The sequence below is a fragment of the Carettochelys insculpta genome, chromosome 1 (genome assembly GCF_033958435.1).
Source record: "Carettochelys insculpta isolate YL-2023 chromosome 1, ASM3395843v1, whole genome shotgun sequence".
Taxonomy (NCBI): Eukaryota; Metazoa; Chordata; order Testudines; family Carettochelyidae; genus Carettochelys; species Carettochelys insculpta.
This window is the reverse complement of record NC_134137.1, coordinates 172392845-172412993: the sequence shown is the minus strand read 5'-3', so window position 1 is coordinate 172412993 and position 20149 is coordinate 172392845. Positions and strand designations below refer to the sequence as shown.

The window sequence follows — 20149 nt, the reverse complement described above, 5'->3', positions numbered from 1 at the left end:
ATTTAATCTTTGCATTTAATGGACTCCAAGGATAATTAAAATTAATTCAATAATATCTCCAAAAGATAATGCAGAAAATTGCCTACATGCTTTTAAAAAGCCTGCTAATGCCTATCTCTATGTTTAGGCACTCAAATATCTTTAAAATGTGGCTCATAGAAAACTAATTATTATTTTCAAAGGTGATTTAGCCACTTCATTTTCAGTGATACTAGAACTTAAGCTCATACTTAGCAGGGCTGACAGCCACCATCGGCCTGAGGGCAAGGTGTGGTGGGGGACACCATCTCTGAACCCCTGGAATGAGCGGGGCCTCAGGTAGAAGGGGCAGGACCTCAGGGACTCAGCCCTTAGCACCACCCAGATCATGGTGTGTCTTCCCCAACACCCAGAGCTTCACTGTGTGGCGTACCTCTGAAAATTCAAAGGGGACCAGGGCTCTGGCCAGTGCCACTGCTACAGTAATGCAGGAAAATACAGCAAAAATGTGTTTGAACTTGAAAAATATGCTTCCAGCTAGAAGATTAAAAGGATTTAGATCCACTGTCTAAAAATGAAATTAGGAAGGTTTCAAAGAGCCCTTTTGGTACTGTCATAATGGATAATAACTTTTCTTCTCTTTTTAACCTGGCAAAAATATCCAAGATTCTCTTGCTCTTTTGATTAAATGAAATCCCATTGTTCTTACTTTAAACATACTTTAGTATTTCTTTTATTAGGATCCTGAACATCCTCCCTGACAGTGTCAATGGCTGCACAGAACCTCTCACTGACCAGAGAGTTTAAGACACATAACAGCATGTCAACAAAAGTGATTTCTTTCAACCTATGTCATCCTAACTCAATCATCTTTGTCCTCTTGCAGCATTCTTTGCAAAGGAGCTTTCCCTCTTGGTTTCAGGAGAGGAAAGAAACATCAACAAATCAACGTGGAAGAGGCTGGCAAAGGTCACAGAGCTTCACAAAACAGACACCGTTAGACATTCAATTTAGAAGAAAGCTGTCTGTGCTAACGGTTGGAACTGGTTTTCTCTTTAAGCAGCAGTAGCCCCACATAGCTTAACACATTGGAGAGCAGCTCCTGTCGGCAGATAATCTGGCACGGATTCTAACCAGACTGTCATCCTCAGGCCAGCCTCTGCATTTCTGCTGACCAGATTGCTTTCCTCATGAGGTCATGTCTTTCCAGAGAAATCCCACTAATGCCCTTGTTCTGTGAAAATGGTATATATAGAGGGAGACTTTCTGAGCCTCCTCTGTTCAGTCCAGCAAAGACATCACTGTCCAGAGAGACTGCACTGTCTTCATTCTGCCATCGAATTTGCAGAAGCAGAAAACATGGACATTACCATCCAGCACCCCTGGTTCAAACGAGCGCTTGGGTCCTTATTTCCAAGCCGTTTGTTTGACCAGTATTTTGGAGAGGGTCTCCTCGATTACGATCTCCTGCCTTTGTTCTCTTCCACCATCAGCCCCTATTACAGGAGCTCTCTGTTCCGCACCATCCTGGAATCAGGCATTTCAGAGGTAAGACTCCTTTACTGAATACCTTTTACCTCTGCTGCCAATTCATTAATAGTGACACTCACCTGCTACTTTCTTGATTCAATTAGTCAATATAATTTGGCTCTGATGTGAACAGGTGCAGGAATATTAGCAAGTTTCCTGCAAAATACTAAGTCCATCTGACCAGCAAAGAAAATTTTCACAGGAAATCATTTTGTCCCTTTAAGAAATAGATTTGGCCTACCGTATTTTTGCAATACTGAAAAAAAATGATCACTTTACGACTGACAGCAGTTTGCTGTCTGCTGGGGGGAAACAAAACTTCCTCTGTTCCAAGATCATTCATATTTAGCTCAGTTTTGTTGGGGGTGGGAACACAGGTAGAAATTCAATTTTCAGAATAAGCATTCTCATTTCTTCTTCCTTCCCCATCCCCATTGTCTTTCTCTCATGCCCGCTCTATTGCTCTCAATGCCACACAGGGAATCCTAAGAACAATTCTCCAAAGATTATGTGCAGAATGAACATTTTGTACCTTAGGTTACATTCAGAACAGTCAAATCTGAAGTTTTAAATAGAGTGCAGATGTTTGCGCTTTCTGCATTCTTCTAACCTTCCCCAGGTTTCTTCCCAAAATGGAGCAGAGGTCCAGCAGAGCTCAGAGTACCAAGAACACAGCACAACCCAGGCCACAAAGCTGCAGATCACCCTTTCCTTCTGAGCTTCACAGCCAAAGTGAGGTTTAAAAGAGTAAAAAGCAAAAGTACTAGATTAACAAAACAGATGAAGCTAGATGCCTGATACAATCTCATCTCTAGAGCCTGATCACAGCCTAAATGTCCAATAAATCTCCAGCGATAGATTCTGAAAAATAACTGAGAGGTAGAGTGACACAGTGAGAGCAATGTGAGACAAACTCAGGGAGTTTGGCTGAGGCTCTGTGACTGCAAGAATTCTACCAGTCTTGCAGTCACAGGGCCTCAGCCAAAGTCTATTTACTTTAATGGAGAGCCCTTTTGAGTTCAGTGGGCTTTGGCTCAGGCCCATAGTCATTCTCTAGCCTTCTTAAATTACTTCAGAGACAATCACATGCAAAGAGAGTCTGAGAACTACCTTTTTTTTCTTTTTTCTGAGTCAGCAGATTATTGGCATCAACCTGATATTTTATTTTTTTACAATGTTAATTTCAGGTGAGATCTGACCGGGACAAATTTACCATCTTCCTGGATGTAAAACATTTCTCTCCTGAAGATCTGAGTGTGAAGATCATTGATGACTTTGTGGAAATCAAAGGCAAGCACAGTGAAAGACAGGTCAGCAGAAAAAGCTTGCAACTTGGGAAAGGAATGATCCTGCTATTTTCTCTTTCTGACTTTAAGGTGTTCTTCAGCTGGGGAAACACAAGGGGGAAGGATTGTTTTCTTTATTTTTTTCCAGAATTATTTTCCAAAGGTTAAACCAGAGGCACTAAAGGTAGGTTCCCAGCTCTGGCAAAGACCAAACCTGATTTCATTTGCCTTTTCTTTATTTTCAGCCATCACACTTCACAACAGTTGGATAACAGTGCGCTCTGTTCAATTATAACCTCTGATTAGAAAATGAGTGTTATTTGAAGCTGTCAAAGAATGACTGAGTTTGCATAATGCAGGATTACCTTTGGAAAGCCAAGTTTTCATATGCTGGGTTGGACAAGAAGTGTAAAACAAACAAAACCAAAACAACTAAGGGCCTCAGTCTTGGAACTGGCCACATGTGACATGGAAAGTCAAGCAAGGATTAAAGTGTGAATAACACCAGAGGAGGGGGAGTGGAGCACGTGAAAACTCTTCTCACCCATAAAGACAGTTGTTGGGAAAACAAAATTTCAGATCCCAATCAATATTTGTGATGCAATTTTTTGTGGCTAATTTACCATAAAGGGATTAAAAAGGCACTTCAGTGTTGATCTTTCTTTTCAGTTCTCAGTCTTTCAGCCAACAGCATCAGAGGAGCCAGCATTATGGCCTCTTGTTTCATTTCATGATGCTTCCAGCATACTGAAAGATCGGATTTTCAGAGTGCTGAGCATCTACAACTTCATCTGAAGTCAATGGGAGCAGCAGGCACTTAACACTGCTGTCACAGCCATCCTATTGTTAAGTGTCAAATTCTGCTCCGATTGACACACTGTGTAGCTCAGTTGACCTGAGTGGTGTGCAGGATGTCAGCTAGGGCAGAATTTGTCTCTAATAAAGTGAAGGGTAGAATAAAATGGATGTATAATCATAGCCATACAGGAGACAATGATATTATTGTGAGCCAAGAGTGGCTTTTGAAATAATTGCTTGGAATTTAATGTGAATATGGAGTCTTCCTCTCGTGAGGTAGGTTAACACATGCTATGGGGTGTGCCTTAAGTTGCACACCATGCCCTGTTTCTGACTCAGCCACCTGTTCCCTTTGTCTGTTGTCAGGATGACCATGGCTACATTTCCCGTGAATTCCACCGCAGATACCGCCTGCCTTCCAGTGTGGACCAATCCTCCATCACTTGCTCTCTGTCTGCTGATGGCATGCTGACTTTCTCTGGCCCCAAGGTCCGGTCCCATATGGACACCAACTATAGTGAGAGACCCATTCCTGTATCCCATGAGGAGAAGCTTACCTCGGCGCCTTCTTCTTAAGCTGATCCTGGTGATGAAAGATCCAGGCTGTTGTCATACATCATTCGCAGAGTTGTTGCATAGACATCAATGAATATCTAGGGGAAGTATCTTTGTTTTAAAAAAATTCTTGGATGAATGAAGGGCTGGATGAGTAGGTAGTGGACTTTGAAGCTTAAGCCAACCCATTGTGATGTCAGGATGACATGAAACACGAGTGCTGCAAAACTGGTGTATTTTCTGAAAAGGGCTTTAAACTGTATTGGATTTGGTAATGTCCACCAAATATGAACGAGTGCACAGTTAATTTAGCTCCCAACACACCCAGCATTAACACAAGGCTTGTGTGATGAAAAACCCAGCACACCTGCTCTAGCCTAAAGAAATTAAAGTCAGAGTTGAACTGATTACCGTGAGAAAACCCTGAAGTACTGTGCACTTGCCATTAACGTACCATGAGTTTCTTTGAACAAAAGAGAGAGTAACAGCATGTTACTGGGGGGGGGGGCGGTGTTTCCAACATTTTTTCAGCAGAGTTTTTAAGTGTATGTGTTCACACCACAACAGCAGCATCTTCCTTTAGTGACAACCAATGCAAGAAGGAGGGCGTCTCTCTGATATCTTTGTTGACCCTTTGGGAGAGGGGGTCAATCAATGTACAGAGGCTTCAAATCCCTACTGAGCTCTCTCCAGCCTGAATGTAGTGCACCATCTTTCTTAGTCTTGCTGTATTCTAATGTAGCTCCAACTCTTCTGATGATATCTGACACGCAATCTGAGAACTCAGTCAGTGGCAGTCAGTCAATAAAAAAATGTGAAACAAGCAATTGTCATTTCACTTATTTATTTCCTTCCAAGGTCATTGTAGTTAAAATGCCACACACTGTCTACCTCTGCTCAGCATATGCGTTCACTCCAAACAGAAATTCAAAAAGAGACCAGTTCTTACACTCTCCTGTTTTTCTCTATCCAAACCTTGAGACATTTAATTCAGTTAGCTCAATAGATAAGATAATGAAGCCCTTGTTTATTTCAAAGCTTTCATTAAATATTGTTGTGAGCAAACATAGATACATTCCCTTTTCACCCTCTCCACAATTAAAATGCATTAGGTCAGCTGTTCCCCGGTCAGCGTACATATACCTAGTGGAATGCAGGTTGCAATCAGTTGGAATGTTTTTTTTTAAATACAATATCAGGATAAAAATTGAAAATTGTTAAGTATTAAAATCACAAATTAGTGTGCTAAGTACTTTGAGATTTTAGATGTGACACACTGAGTCTGAAAGTCTGAGATCTGCAGCATCAGCAGAATTTTTTTACTGAAAAAAATCAGGAACAATTTTGCTCATCTGTAGAGGCAAGTGCCTCCTAACTAGAGACAGTAGCGTCAAAAGTCTGTCCTGTTTAATCCAAATATTTATTCTATTAATGCCTGATGCTGATACTCAGAGATATACACGCAACAAAACAAGTTCACAAGCACATCACACGCACACTCCTCTGGGAAGTAGCAGAGAGGTAGCCATGCTAGTCTATATACTATCAAAACAAAAAGCAGTCCAGTAGCACTTTAAAGACTAGAAAAATAGTTTATTAGGTGATGAGCTTTCGTGGGACAGACCCACTTCTTCAGACCATAGCCAGACCAGAACTTAACTTAACTTGACTTCAGCGTATGCGTGCTACTGAAAAAAAAAATTTTCACACCACTATTCAAAGAGAAACAGCCGAGCTGGCTTTTATATTCAAATTTGGCACATTAACACGTGATTTGAACCAGGATGGGAATTTTCTGAGTCACTAGAGGGGCTCGTTTGCATACTTGGCTTAATCTAATTCTTCACCTCCCCCACTTCTACCCCTCTACTCTCTGATTTGCTCACCTCAGCTGTGTCTACACGTGCACGCTACTTCGAAGTAGTGGCACTAACTTCGAAATAGCGCCCGTCGCGGCTACACGCGTCGGGCGCTATTTTGAAGTTAACTTCGACGTTAGGCGGCGAGACGTCGAAGTCCCTAACCTCATGAGGGGATCGGAATAGCGCCCTACTTCGACGTTCAACGTCGAAGTAGGGACCGTGTAGACGATCCGCATCCCGCAACGTCGAAATTGCCGGGTCCTCCATGGCGGCCATCAGCTGGGGGGTTGAGAGACGCTCTCTCCAGCCCCTCAGCTCACTGGTGGCCACGTGGAGCGGCCCCTTAAAGGTCCCCTCCCCCTCCCTTCCTCTGCAGGAAGCTGAGGGAACGTGCAGGCTGCAGCCTGCACACGCGGCCAGCCTGCACCACCCTCAGCCCCACAGAGCTGCGATGGCTGCCCGGCAGCCCCCCCAGCGCCCCCAGGGGACCCCCCCCAAGGGGAGCCAGGGCAGCCAGCCCAGCCAGAAGGGCAGCCAGGCTGGGAAGCGGCAGCAGGGCCCCTCCTGGACGGAGGCCGAGCTGCGGGACCTGCTGGGGCTCTGGAGCGAGGAGGAGGTGCTCCAGGTAATGGGGAGCAAGAGGCGGAACGCAGATGCGTTCGCTTGGCTGGCCAATGGCCTGGCTGCCCAGGGTCACCCTGCCCGCACTCCTGACCACGTCAGGAGTAAGGTCAAGGAGCTGCGGCAGGGTTACTCCCGGGCCCGGGATGCGGACAGCCGATCTGGGGCTGCCCCCGTCACTTGCCCCTTTTACAGGGAGCTCAGGGACATCCTGGGCCCCCGGCACACCTCCTCCCCTCCGGCCACCCTTGACACCTCGGCTGACGAGCCCCAGCAGGCCCTGCAGACGGAGTCCGCCCCGGAGGCAAGCCCCGCACCCCGGGGGCCCCCCCCGGAGGCCACCCCCGGGACATCGCGGCAGGAGGAGGAGGAGGAGGGGGGCTCCTCCTCCACAGAATCCAGCCTGCAGATCCTCCTCCTGCCATCCCGGAGCAGCAGCTGGGCCTCCGCCCCCCGGGGATCTCCAGACCGTGGGAGCGGACTGACAGGTAGATACCCCCCTCTGGTGGATACCCCTGGGCTTGAGGGGCGGGGGTAACAGATATGTGTCCAGGGCCCCCCACATGCTCACATGGCCATGGCCCCAAGGACACCACGGCCATGGCCCTCACAGCACTGCATCCATCAGCCCCTGCCCCCGCCCACCCCGCATGACAGTGCCATGCCCCATCCCCGGGCCAGGGGGGAGCGGAACCTCGAGGGGCCCCCGGGAGGAGGGGGTGGGACACCCCGCAGCAGCAGCATGTGATGGAGTGGGGGGAGTGCCAAAGGGAGACTCAGGCTACATATGAGCAACAAGAGCCGAATAGCTCCCAGGGGCAAAGGAGGATCCTGGGGCTACAGCTGGCAGGTGACACCTCTGCCCTGAACAAACAGGAGGGAGGAGCCGAGCTGGCTTGGACTTGGGGGGCGAGGGCGGGGGCCACAGGTAGAGGCTAGGGGAAGGGAGAGCTGGAAGGCAGCCAGCCTGAGGAGGGGGAAAGCTGCATCCCAGAGGGGCACCCCTTGGGGTCTTCTCCCCACGACGGGCTGGAAGGACTGTCTCTTCCGACAGCTGGTGCTGTCACTCCTGGCATAAACTGGGCATCTGTGGCCTAAGAAACCTGTCCTGCTCTCAGACCCTGCAGGGTGAAGTGAGAGTCGCTCCCACCAGGGGACGGGGTGCAGGGCAGGGGGACCCCTGAACCCCATCCATCACAGCAGCATCTCCCGGGGATGGGGATGGGGAACCTGCAGCACAGGGCTGGGGGGACAAAGGCCACAGCTCGGGGCCCACACTAACGCCTGTCTCCATTCTTCTTCCCCCCCTCCTCTCCTGTGTCCTGCACCTGCACCATCAGAAGGACCGGAAGAGAGCACCGGCGAGGCGTTAGTCGTCCCGGAGAGCCCTCCGGGACCATCGCTCCAGGGCAGCCCCTCGGCAGAGGACCGACTGGCCCCAAGGCGGGCTAGACGGCAGACCCCGCGCCTCCAACCGCCGACGGCGACGGACCCCCAGCTGCTGTCCATCCACCGTCGGCAGCTGGAGGTCGCGGAGCAGCACCTCCAGCTGCAGGAGTGGGCGCTGGCCTGGCGCCAGGAGGCATGGGGGGCCTACATGGACACATTTAATCGCCTGGTGGACTACCTGGCCCCCCATGCCGCGCCAGCCGCAACATCACCCGCCCTGCCTGCTCCTGCAGCCCCACCACCAGCTGCTCCGCCCATTGCCGTCCTGTCCGCCGTCGCCCCGCCACCCACCGGCGAGGGCAGGAGCGCCGAGGGACTCCTGGAGCCACCTGAGACTCGCCGGCACTGATACCTTCCGGTCCAGCCCGCTCCCACCCAGCCACGGACCAGGCTGCGAGTGCAGCGGGGCTCCCGGCCGGCAACGCCCAGTGCCGGGCTATAGGGGCGAGGGGCCCGGGACGTGGCCCCCCCCCCGTATATAGTTGGACCCTGTTGTTTTCGGCCCCCCGTTTGCCCCACCCCCCCCATGTAAATAGTTCTCCCCTTTATCCTCCCTGGTTTTCTTTTTTTTATGGCGGACAGTTGTTTCTTTGTATTGTTTTATTTTTGTACATATTGCTTTTGTTGAACGTTTGTACCTAGTTTTTGGTTTGTGGTTCACACATTTATTTATATAAAAAAAAAAGTTTCGGAAAGAAAAAAAAAAGTTTACGTTCAGCCACAAGTGCGTGCTGTCATTTGTCCAGGACAAGTGGGGCGGGGGCGGTGGGGTGCTCCATGGTGTGGGCGTTGGGGCAGGAGTGTGGGGGAGGAAGGGGTGGGCAGTAGGGGGCCTGGGCAGAGTTCACCCCGCAGCCTGTTCATCGAAGTGGGCCCGCAGGGCCTCCCGGACCCGGGTCCCCTCGGGGTCCACCTGCCGACTGGGGGCAGCAGGTGGCTGGACGTGTGCCCTGGCGGCCTCCGCAGCCCAGCCCTGGAAAAAGGTCTCCCCCTTGCTCTCGACCAAATTGTGCAGGGCACAGCAGGCACCCACAATCTGGGGGATGTTGTTGGGGCCCGCATCCAGGCAGGTCAGGAGACATCTCCAGCGTCCCTTCAGGCGGCCAAATGAGCGCTCCACCACCTGGCGCGCATGGTTCAGGCGCTCGTTGAAGCGCTCCTGGCTAGCGGAGAGATGGCCTGTGTAGGGGTGCATGAGCCATGGCCGGAGGGGGTAGGCCGCATCTGCGATGACGCAGAAGGGCATGGTGGTGTCCCCCAGAGGGATCTCCCGCTGGGGGATGTAGGTCCCTGCCTCCAGCCGGCGGCACAGGCCCGAGTTCCGGAAAACCCGGGCTTCGTGGGTGCTGCCAGGCCAGCCCACGTAAATGTCCTGGAAACGTCCCCGGCTGTCCACCACGGCCTGGAGGATGACAGAATGGTAGCCCTTTCGATTGAGGTATCGTCCTCCACTGTGATGCGGGGCACGGATGGGGATGTGAGTCCCATCCAGAGCCCCGAAGCAGTTGGGGAAGCCCAGGGTGGCAAAGGCGGCGATGGTGGCATCTGGGTCCCCCAGCCTCACGAGCCTGTGCAGGAGCATGGCGTTGATGGCACGCACAACCTGCAGAGAAAGCACATGAGACAGCACCAATGAGGGGTGAGCAGGGTGTGCGTGGCCCTGCCCTGCCCTGCCCTGCCCTGCTCTGGCCCCCCTGCCCTGCCCTGCGCTGCCCTGCTCTGGCCCCCCTGCCCTGCCCTGCCCTGGCCTCCTCTCCCCTGCCCTGCCCTCCCCCCGTTGGTTCGCTTACCTCCATGAAGACAGCCCCGACAGTGGCCTTGCCGACACCAAACTGCTGGCCCACGGATCGGTAGCTGTCTGGAGTGGCCAGACAGACAGTGATGCCGACCCGTTTCTGCACTGTGAGGGCACGCCGCATGGCAGTGTCCTGGTGCCTGAGTGCAGGGGTGAGCCACTGGCACAGCTCCAGGAATGTCTGCCGGGTCATCCTGAAGTTCCTGAGCCAGTGGTCGTCGTCCCACTCCCCAAGCACCAGCCGCTCCCACCAGTCGGTGCTGGTGGGGTAGCTCCACAGCCGCCGGCGTGTGAGGCGGGGGGTGGGGCGGGGTGCTGCAGGGGTAGGGGTTGAGCCCTGCTGCCCTAGGGGCATCTCCTCCCCTGGGGCAAGGAGGTGCTCAGCTGCCTCCCGCATGGCACAGAGCAGGGCAAGCCCTGCTCCTGCCGGGAGGGCTGGGTGGACCTCTAGCTGCTGCTGCTGCTGCTGCTGGTGGTCCATGCCTGCGGCGCCCGGGGTCTGTGTGCCTATGGCTCCTCAGACCGCGTGCTGTGCAGGCTGAGTGTGTCTGGGAGGGGCCCTTTAAGGGAGCGGCTATCTGTTGCCCCGGAAGCGCTAGTCCGCCCTGTGACCCTGTCTGCAGCTGTGCCTGGCATCCCTATTTCGATGCGTGCTACTTGGGCGTGTAGACGTTCCCTCGCTGCGCCTATTTCGATGCTGGGCTGCGCAACGTCGAAGTTGAACATCGACGTTGCCGGCCCTGGAGGACGTGTAGATGCTATTCATCGAAATAGGCTACTTCGAAGTAGCGTGCACGTGTAGACGTAGCCCTTGATCATTTTTTTCTGATTTGTCCTCCTTGATTACTGTTTTTGGTTTTCTGTGACTTAAATATTGAGTCTGTTCTGGTCTGGCTATGGTCTGAAGAAGTGGGTCTGTCCCACGAAAGCTCACCTAATAAATTATTTTGCTAGTCTTTAAAGTGCTACTTGACTGCTTTTTGTTCCTCTGGGAAGATGATGCTTCTGTTCCTGCTAGTAAGATCAGTCTTCTTTGCCAGAGAGAAAGGATACCACCAAATCCTTCCTCTCCACTGTATTTCAACTGAGACATGTAGGTGCTGGGGTGTGGGGAAAGCAGGCAGAGGTGATAAGGGGGCAAACAAAAGTTGAGGCAGAGGTGTGAATGGTCTGTAATTCATAGGTGATGGGGTGCCAAGTCCTTCACTTTTACTCACTTGTTTTTTTTTTATTTCAAGATATTCTGAGAGATTCTAAGTTTTTTCTTTCCTTTTTTTTTACCTAGGAGTTTTCAGAATTTTCTGCTTGAGGGAGGAAGACATGAGTGAACATTTCCCAGAAAAAACAATCTTAAAACACCACGAGGCCTACATTAGAGTGACTTATAGGGAGCCACTCTTGCCAGAACTGAGACTACTCTAATTTGGAATAAAAAAGCAGTCCAGTAGCACTTTAAAGACTAACAAAATAATTTATTAGGTGATGAGCTTTAGTGGGACAGACCCACTTCATCAGACCATAGCCATACCAGAACAAACTCAATATTTTAGGCACAGAGAACCAAAAATAGTAATCAAGGTAGACAAATCAGAAAAATATTATCAAGGTGAGCAAATCAGAGAGCAGAGGGGCAGACGGAAGGGCGGGGGGAGTCAAGAATTAGATAAAGCCAAGTATACAAAAGAGCCCCTATAACAAGCTAGAAAATTCCCATCCCAGTTCAAACCACGTGTTAAGTGTTGAATTTGAATATAAAAGAGAGTTCAGCAGCCTCTCTTTCCAAACTGTTGTCAAAATTCCTCTTCAGTAAACCGCAGACTTTCCGGTCATTAACAGAATGGCCCACTCTACTAAAGTGCTGGCTGACAGGTTTGTGAATCAGGAGTGTTTTCATGTCTGTTTCGTGCATATTAATTCTTTGTCTATGAGAGTTAGAAGTCTGTCCAATATACAAGGCATGTGGGCATTGTTGGCACATGATGGCATATATGATGTTAGTTGAGGAACATGAGAATGTGCCGATGATTCTGTGAATAACCTGGTTAGGTCCAGTGATGATATCTCCAGGATAGATATGTGGACAAAGTTGGCAACAGGCCTTGTTACAAGGAGAAGTTCCAGGACTGGTGGTCTGGCAGCATATTGCAATATTATCCAATATAATCAGGACCGAACCTAAAATGTCAGATAATGGGGTAGGGTGGGGGAGTTGTGCGAGGGAGAAGGGAAGGAGGGGGGGCCTGCAGGGGCCCCTTCTGCAAGGCAGGCACCAGGCTCCCTGGGGTGGGCTGCCACAGGGCAGCTGCCGGCTGCAATGGAGCTGGCTGCCTGCTCTTTACAGTGGATTGCTGGCTGCAGCACAGCTGGCTCCCTGGGCAGGCTGGCCCCAGGGTGTTGAGCCATGGCTAGTTCTTCAGCCAGAGCCCCGGCCCGCCTTGAAACCAGGAGCTGCTGCTGGTCACAGGGCCAGAGTTCCAGCCTGCCCCAGGCGGGGATCACCAGCAGCCAGCTTGGAGTCTCAGTTGGCCCTGATGGACAGCTGCTGCTGGCCCTTGGCTGCCAGCTGCTGCAGCCTGGCACCCTGGGGAATGCCTGGGGCCGGCTGGCCACCAGGCGGACTGCCAGCTGCGTGGGGCTCAGGGAGATTATCTGACTCCTGGTTGTCCAGCATTTCATTTTATCCCACACTGCCCCAGGCAGCATGGATTCGAACAGAATGTTGGATAACTGGAGGTCAGAGAGTCAGGGTTTTTCTGCATTAGGTGAAGTGAAAGATACTCTTCCTTTTGTTTTTAGAATGCAAATATTGGGAAACCAACGTTTATATACAGCGAGCACAGTACTTGTATTAGGGGAATGGAAAAGCACTATTTCTATTGTCTATTACAGTACAAATATTTGTAATCAAAGTGGACAGTTTACTTTGTGTTCTGTGTTCTAACTGAAAGCAACATATTTAAAATGTAAAAAACATTCAAATATATTTAAAAACGGTATTCTATTATTGTTGAACAATTCAATTAATTGTGCAGTGAAGAATGATTAATTTTTAATTGTGTGATTAATTGCGATTAATATTTTTGTTTGCCTGACAACCCTCATTCTTTTATTAGCTCTTCTCTCACAGAGGACTCTGACACTGTCTCTAATGTTGGAAACTATTGTAGTTCCCCCAGAGTTATTCATGAAATTCATTTGTTAAGAGAGATTCTATGACAGTCTGAAGCTATAGTAGATCTTCAAAGTTTAAGTTTAGTAACTGAGCCAGGATTTTTTTCACGAAGAGAAAGATTTAGGGCCTTTATCCTCAGGCGATTGGTTGGATTTCTGATCACATCTAGTTTTTTCCAACATTTGAAGTTTCTGTTCTAGGAATAAATAGCTGTGAGCAAGTGTTTTTATTTGGAATGGGTTTTAATTCATCCTGTTGCAGTGCTTTTCTAACCACCTTTTAAGAGTGCACTGTAATTTCCATTCAGAGACTTACTTGCCTATTTGGTATAAATAGTTTTACTTTCCTTCCAAGGAAGTCACTGGAGCTTTAAATTCATGCCCTGGGTGCAATCACTTTCAACATTCCTTTGACTAAACGACTCTCCAAGGTTGTGAGAACTGTTAGCGTTTGTGATCACATTTAGTTTTCCAACATTTGAGCTTTCTCATGTAGTAATATGACAGCTCAAGTGAAGAGTCTGTATCGCCACTGAGCATGTTACAGGGCAGGGCTTTAAGAAGGCCAGTCTACCAGTGGGATCTTTGCTCTTGGCCAGCGTGGGTTAGAATTTTTACAGCCATGGCTGGTTTTTTCCTCACAAGAACTCTTTATCTAGAGCACTTTTCTTTAGGTTTGGCAAAGACATTTCATGATACAGGCTTTTGGGATATGCGAGGGAGCATTCATTGGCTTTGGAAGCAGGTTCCACCCCTCCCTCAGGAGACTTTATTTTCGAGTAGCAGTACTACTGTCTATTACGTAGCTCTGGAAATCCCTGTGCTACAGGTGAGTCTTACACGGGCAGGGAAGCAGCAGGACAGAGAGACTTGGGCCTCTCCTTTCTCCACTGTGGGAGCACAGCTGCTCAGGGGCTGCAAAAATTTGATCATCTATTCCAAGACCAGAAAGGACCATAGTGATCCTCTTGCTTGTCCACCTGTATTGCACAGGCCACCGAAACGTCCTCAAAATAATAGAGCAGACCATTTAGAAAACACCCACTCTCAATTTACCAACGGTCAGTCATGGCCAAACCACACTGACCCTTCATAAATTGTTGCAATGATTAGGGACTTTCTCTATTAAAAATCTACCCGATTTCCAGTCTGAATATATCTAGCTGCAGTTGCCAGCCATGACAGCGTGTTACATTTTGCTGTGGTAGAGTGTTCTTGTAAAAATTCATTTGAATTCCAAATGGCCATTAGGTCTTAATTGTAACCCTTTTAAAATTGAATGTCTGTATTTACTTTGCTAAGACCTTTTTGCGGGTGAAGGGACTAGAACTGAACAATACTCCAGGTTGCTCCCATAGCGGCACCATAATATTGTGGCTATTAACTTCTACCACATCTTTTCTGCACTCTGTTTTCTTTTCTGATCACCTCTGCACATTGAGCAGATGTGGTCTAAGCAGCCGGGCCTCTCAAGCACTTACTGGATGTTTCTTTCACAAAGGCTTATTCCGAATTTCCGTCACACCCCAGCAACCATGTCATGTGAAGAAGTGACTCGTTCCACAAGATGTCAGCCTTTCCCATATTTCCAGCAAATCAGCTGTGGTGTTGTTAGAAATCCCTCAGAAAAGTGTTGCTGGAAACATCAATTTTTGCAATAAGCTCAAGAGGGCACGGGTGGGGGCTTGAAAACTGCATCACAGTACATAGACAACAAGGGATTGGCATTTCTCAAGGTGACTGTTTTACTTTACAACTCATATAACACAGCTGTGGGAGTTTTTGTATAGTGCGCCCTCATTTAAAAAAAACCAAAAAACTATTATGTACGAATGCAACAATCATCCTCCTCTTGCATCATCTGTGGAGTTCTAGCAAAGTTCACTGCTGCACAACTCTCTGCTATTTGAGCTAGTGGTCTAACTATGTTAGCTAGCAGCAGCAGCAGAAAGCTGTTACCTTCTGTGGATTAGCCACTAGACAGTTCAATCGCTGGCTCCATAAGCATGCTTGGATCCACTTTCTTGAGAGCATACTGAACGCATAGATGTAGAAGATTCTTTCTGAAAGTCTGTGGCTAAGTGGACGACACTTAGGCCTGTCATAATAGAAAGCTGGGATTCTCCTGTCTTGTGTAGCCTTACACTAGGATTGGGTTATAAAAGGCGCAGAATTAACATCAGGTAGAAGAATTGGTGAATCTAGAAGGCCTTGTTTCCAGTCCTGTGCCTTCCCTGTGGCCAAAGTGTATTTTGATGGGGAAATGGCTTTGGTCCATACATACGTGTATAGGATATGTCTACAAAAGAGTGTGTAGGACTACTGTAGTTCAGGTTAAATGATTGCCAATTCACCTTTTTTAATGTCAACCAAGGCACTACAAAAGATTTTTTCCCCACAGCACCAAAGTTAGTCATTTACTCAAGGGCAGCAATAGCAGGAGGCTGGGGGAGAGTCTGCTCTGTGCAGAGTGCTCAGTGCTAAAGTGGTGTAATTTGGTCAAATCTGAACAGACTTGCTGGGAGCCAGGAAAAGGCACTCCCCTGATCTCAGGCTTAATTTCTTGCCAAATGTCGCAAACCGTGGAGGTCCTAGAGCTCTTCTGAATAACAGTTTGAAGAGCTGTTAGACTGACTAGTATGAGGCAACCTATGTACATTTTGCCTCCCCCTTTAATATTTTTATTGATGAATATTATTCCATGAAGACCATCCATTCCACAAAACACCCTATATACAGCTATGCATCACGTTATCGTTTGCCACTATTTTCCACCTGTTGGTGTCTTTTTAGGCCCCCACCTGCCACCCCTCTGCAGACGTGTGTGGACCAGATTGCACTGGTACTGGGGGGTTACATTGTGATGGGGGGGCTATGGAGAACACAAGAGTGGATCAGTATCAGACGGGTAGCTGTGTTAGTCTGTAGCTTCGAGAACAACAAGAAGTCTTGTGGCAACTTATAGACTAACAGATATTTTGGAACATAAGCTTTCATGGGCAAAGACCTGCTTCATCGGATGTGTGAGTGGGGGTGGTGATTTCAGAGGGGTATTTAAAGAGTGGGGTCCCAGTAAGAGGGAGGTCTATTCAGCAAGGTGGAAATGGCCCAGTATTAACAGCACTTATCAAAAGAGGAAAAAACAAGTCAGATCAGACCAGGGGGATGTGAGCCTTTATCAGAGCCTAATCCCCATTAGACTAATCCCCATTAGACTCTGACAAATGCTCACATCCCCCTGTCTAATCTGACTTGTTTCCTCCTCTTTTGACAAGTACTGTTGATACCGGGCCATTTCCACCTGACTGAATAGACCTTGTCAGCTCTGACCCTCACTCTTACTGGGATCCCACTCTTTAAATAGCCTTCTGAAACCACCACCCCACTCACGCATCTGATGAAGTGGGTCTGTGCCCACAAAAGCTCATGCTCCAAAATATCTGTTAGTCTAGAAGGTGCCACAAAACTTCTTGTTCTCAAAGAGTGGATAAGACTCTCCTGAATTCCCCAGCTAGGTACACTATCTTCAGCAGCAGAGATGGGCTGGGGAGGGTGGGGATAAGGAGGCAAGCTGAATGAATGGGAGTCGTGTATACCCTCTTGGTGTACCACTCCATGCATCTGACGAAGTGGCTCTTTGCCCATGAAAGCCTACGTGCCAATAAATCCATTAGTCTATAAGGTTCCACGGGACTTCTCGTTCCTCTTGGTATAGTGACTTCAAAGGCAACAGCAGTGACATCCACAGAATGCCCAGTGGAGAGGTGCTCTCCCCACCCTGTGGAATACTCCTGTGCCAGGTGTACTTATTTGAGTCTACTTATAGGACGGCACAGGAGATGACCTGGGCCTTAGAATGTAAGTTCTTTGGGATGTCATTTATGTAAAATGCTCTGTACATTTATGGCTTTGTACAAGAAATGATAATATTTTAAAGAGGTAGTATATATAAATTGAAATAAATAATTATTGGCTGTTGATGAATGTACCTATCAGGGATTCTTAGGGAGGAAAATGAATATCCTGAAGGACTAGATGTATACTGCCTTTTCCCTGAAGAAATTTGTTTCAAATGGAGGCCTGAGGTGTGCGCTGTTCAGCAGACCATGAGTCATAGTGCTGGTACATTTCTACGTAAACCAGTATTTACCTTACGGAAATGGTGCCTCATTATTTAATTGGATTATTTCCAAAATGAGTTCCAAGTGAGGTATTCTTTCAGGGATAACATTGGAGAGCTGGAGAATCACCAACTGACTAAACTGGTGAGGTTTGGCTGTGATATCTTGAGAACTTGCCTCCTCCAGGATGCGTGCCACAGGGCAGGTGCAAACTAATACCCTTGGGAGAGTTAAGCACATGGCAAGCTATGGATACTCATTGACAGCAGCCATTTTCTTTCCTGCATTTGCAGTACTCATATGCTTTGTAAGGGAGAATTGAAAATGCAGTCAGTTGTCTGCATCGTTAGCCTTGTATGAAGATGATATGCACGAGACATGCAACTCACTGCATATATCATCTCTGATCATAAAACATTTTTGAGACATCAATGAAATACATATGCAAGGCATAATATTGATTAATTCTCCTTTGTGATTTGTCTGGAGATCAACTGACGGGTGGAAGAAAGAAAGAAAGAACCCAGCTTTTTCTTTACTTTTTAACGTCACTTTTGAATTCCAGTCTCTCAGCTGATGAATTCCTGTCCTTTCCACCTTCCACCAGAGCTGCTGCAGCTTTGAAAGCCTGAAAGTGTTTCAAGTCCTCCCTTGTCTTCACTGTTAGTAATGCTACTATTAGATGTGGTGGTTCTAATGCTTGCTAATAGATGGCAGCAGTGACACGTCATTGGGATTTAACAGACCCTGCAGTTTAAAGGCAATATAGACATTAAAAGGTCACTTTCCATTTTGCAGAATGCTGACTATATGCTCTTTTCACTCATGTTTTTTCTTCAGCAATCATTATTTTAGTTTTCCTTTCCTTTCATGACGTATTCAAAAGGAAGCTGGGCAGCATTATTGTCCACTCTGTATAGTATTTTCCACCCACTCAGGATGCCATTGGCCATTCACCACAGGAATTAATGTGGTGAGTTTGCCCTCCAAATTGCTAATTACAATTTACATTTTTTCACTGAAAAAGTCTCTCCAAGTATCAGCCCGAGCTTTCAAACCCACTTTCTTACTTGCTCATCCAACTCCACCACTCCAGGATAAAAATGGAAGGCACAATATGCAACATGCATGTGTGGTATGCTCAGAACCATAAATCTGAGCTGGTGTGACAGACCATTGCCACACAGGAAGCCTGGAAACCACCTACAGAAAGGGACAGAGATGGTGTCAAAACATTAGCACATTTTATGGCTGGCTGATGGGAGAGAAGGAGAAAGCGCCAAAACATCCTCATAATCCTGAGGTGAGAGTAAACGTGTCAGCTTTCTCTTGGGGCGGGGAGGGGACATTCCCATCAGTGGAGAAGGACTACAGTGCTGAGCATATTACCACTAATCAAAAGAGCTGCTCCTTGAAATATGCTTCTGAGGAAAGAAGCAAATGATGCCTCACAGTGTGGGTTTCTTTCTTTCTTTCCCTCTGCTGTGAGTACAGGGCATCTTCCAGTTTCCATCACATATTTCTGTCGTTTACTGGTCTTTTCTTGCTTACCTCCTGTTGGAACCTGCTGCACACCAGCATGGTCCCAAGATTTTGTTTTTGTACTAGGTTCACTTTAGGTGATATCAATCCTATGCACAACCATGGCTTCTTATTAATCTACTGGAGCTGCCCACGTGTGGACATTCTCCCATCTGCCACCCAAGGGATGTGCTCATAGCTTCAGATGCCCCAAGATGCCACTCATATATCTCTTAAAGACTGAGAAAACTACTCCCAGCTCAACCATCTCCCCATCGAGGTTCCACCTGCTTTCTCCCATTTCATCTTCCTGTTTAAAAACAGCAGTGTGCAGCCAGCGCTCCATGCCACAGCACTGCTGAGGGGCTGCAGACAAAGGGTTTTTTTTTGCTGTGTTCACAACCCTCGCATTGGATCTGCTTCTATTCAAACCACTCCGTTCAAGTCCTGATGGAGCTCTGCATGCACATGCCAGGATGATATTTGGCTCAGTTAATATCTATATTAAGGTAGTAGTTGATCAAGCATTCCATGCTGGTGCTTAAAGGTGAGCCACAAAGGACTTCTCAAAAAATTGACCTTGTGTCCTTTTCATGCTTCTGCAAGCTGTCCTGCAGGGGGTCATCAGGGTGACCTCAGGATAGACTGCTCAGAAGCAGGGTACAAACCCCACTTCCATTGGGATTAAGGCTGCAAGTTTGGCATGAAGGTGATGGAAATCATGGATTCCATGACTTTCTTGGACCACTGTGGCTTCTGCAGCAGCCGGCAGAATGGGAAATGTGGAGCCAGTGGCGGAGACAGAGGAAACATGCAGAGCTGCTTGTCATGCATCCACCTAGAAGCTGAGGGAGAGGAGCATCACCACTTCCAGGGAGGCCTGGAGCCTGGTAGGGCATCTGCCAGCCCTGCCAATCTCTTCTCCAGCATCCACGGTTCCCCCAGGCCACTTGCGGCATCCCCCGCATCCACTTCTCAAGATTTAGTCAGGGGTGTATAGTGCAAGTCATCTGGAAAAGCAAAGCAATTAGCTGAAGAACGAAGCTGAGCGTCTTGAAAATGTGTGTATTCAGCAGCATGTTGTACTGATGTGAGACAGGCCATTTCAATGTATCCACTGATTTTAACTTAAGATAAATACCTTATTACATATTTCATGGAATCACAGAATCATATAACTCTAGGGCTGGAAGGGACCTCAGGAGGTCATCTAGTCCAGCCTCCTGCTTCAAGCAGGATCAACCCCCACTAAGTCACCCATGCCAGGACCTTGTCAAGCCAGGACTTAAAAACCCCGAGGGATGGAGAATCCACCACCTCTCTAGGCAATGTATTCCACTGCTTCACCACCCGCCTGGTGAATATCCAACGAACACCACTCCCTCTGTAACTTCAGACCATTGCTCCTTGTTCTGCCATCTGTCACCATTGAGAACAGTCTCTCTCTATCCTCTTTAGAAC

At 48.2% G+C, this 20149-nt stretch overlaps 1 protein-coding gene and 1 long non-coding RNA gene across 4 annotated transcripts in view; one reads left to right on the top strand and one right to left on the bottom strand.

Annotated features, from left to right (window-relative positions):
* Positions 1 to 20149, bottom strand: part of LOC142006900 (uncharacterized) — a 109358-nt gene that overhangs the window by 20171 nt on the left and 69038 nt on the right. The window lies entirely within an intron of this gene.
* Positions 1339 to 4169, top strand: CRYAA (crystallin alpha A). Its single transcript, XM_074983407.1, has 3 exons — positions 1339 to 1527; positions 2697 to 2819; positions 3960 to 4169. The coding sequence occupies exons 1-3, from the start codon at positions 1339 to 1341 to the stop codon at positions 4167 to 4169; spliced, it is 522 nt and encodes a 173-aa protein (XP_074839508.1).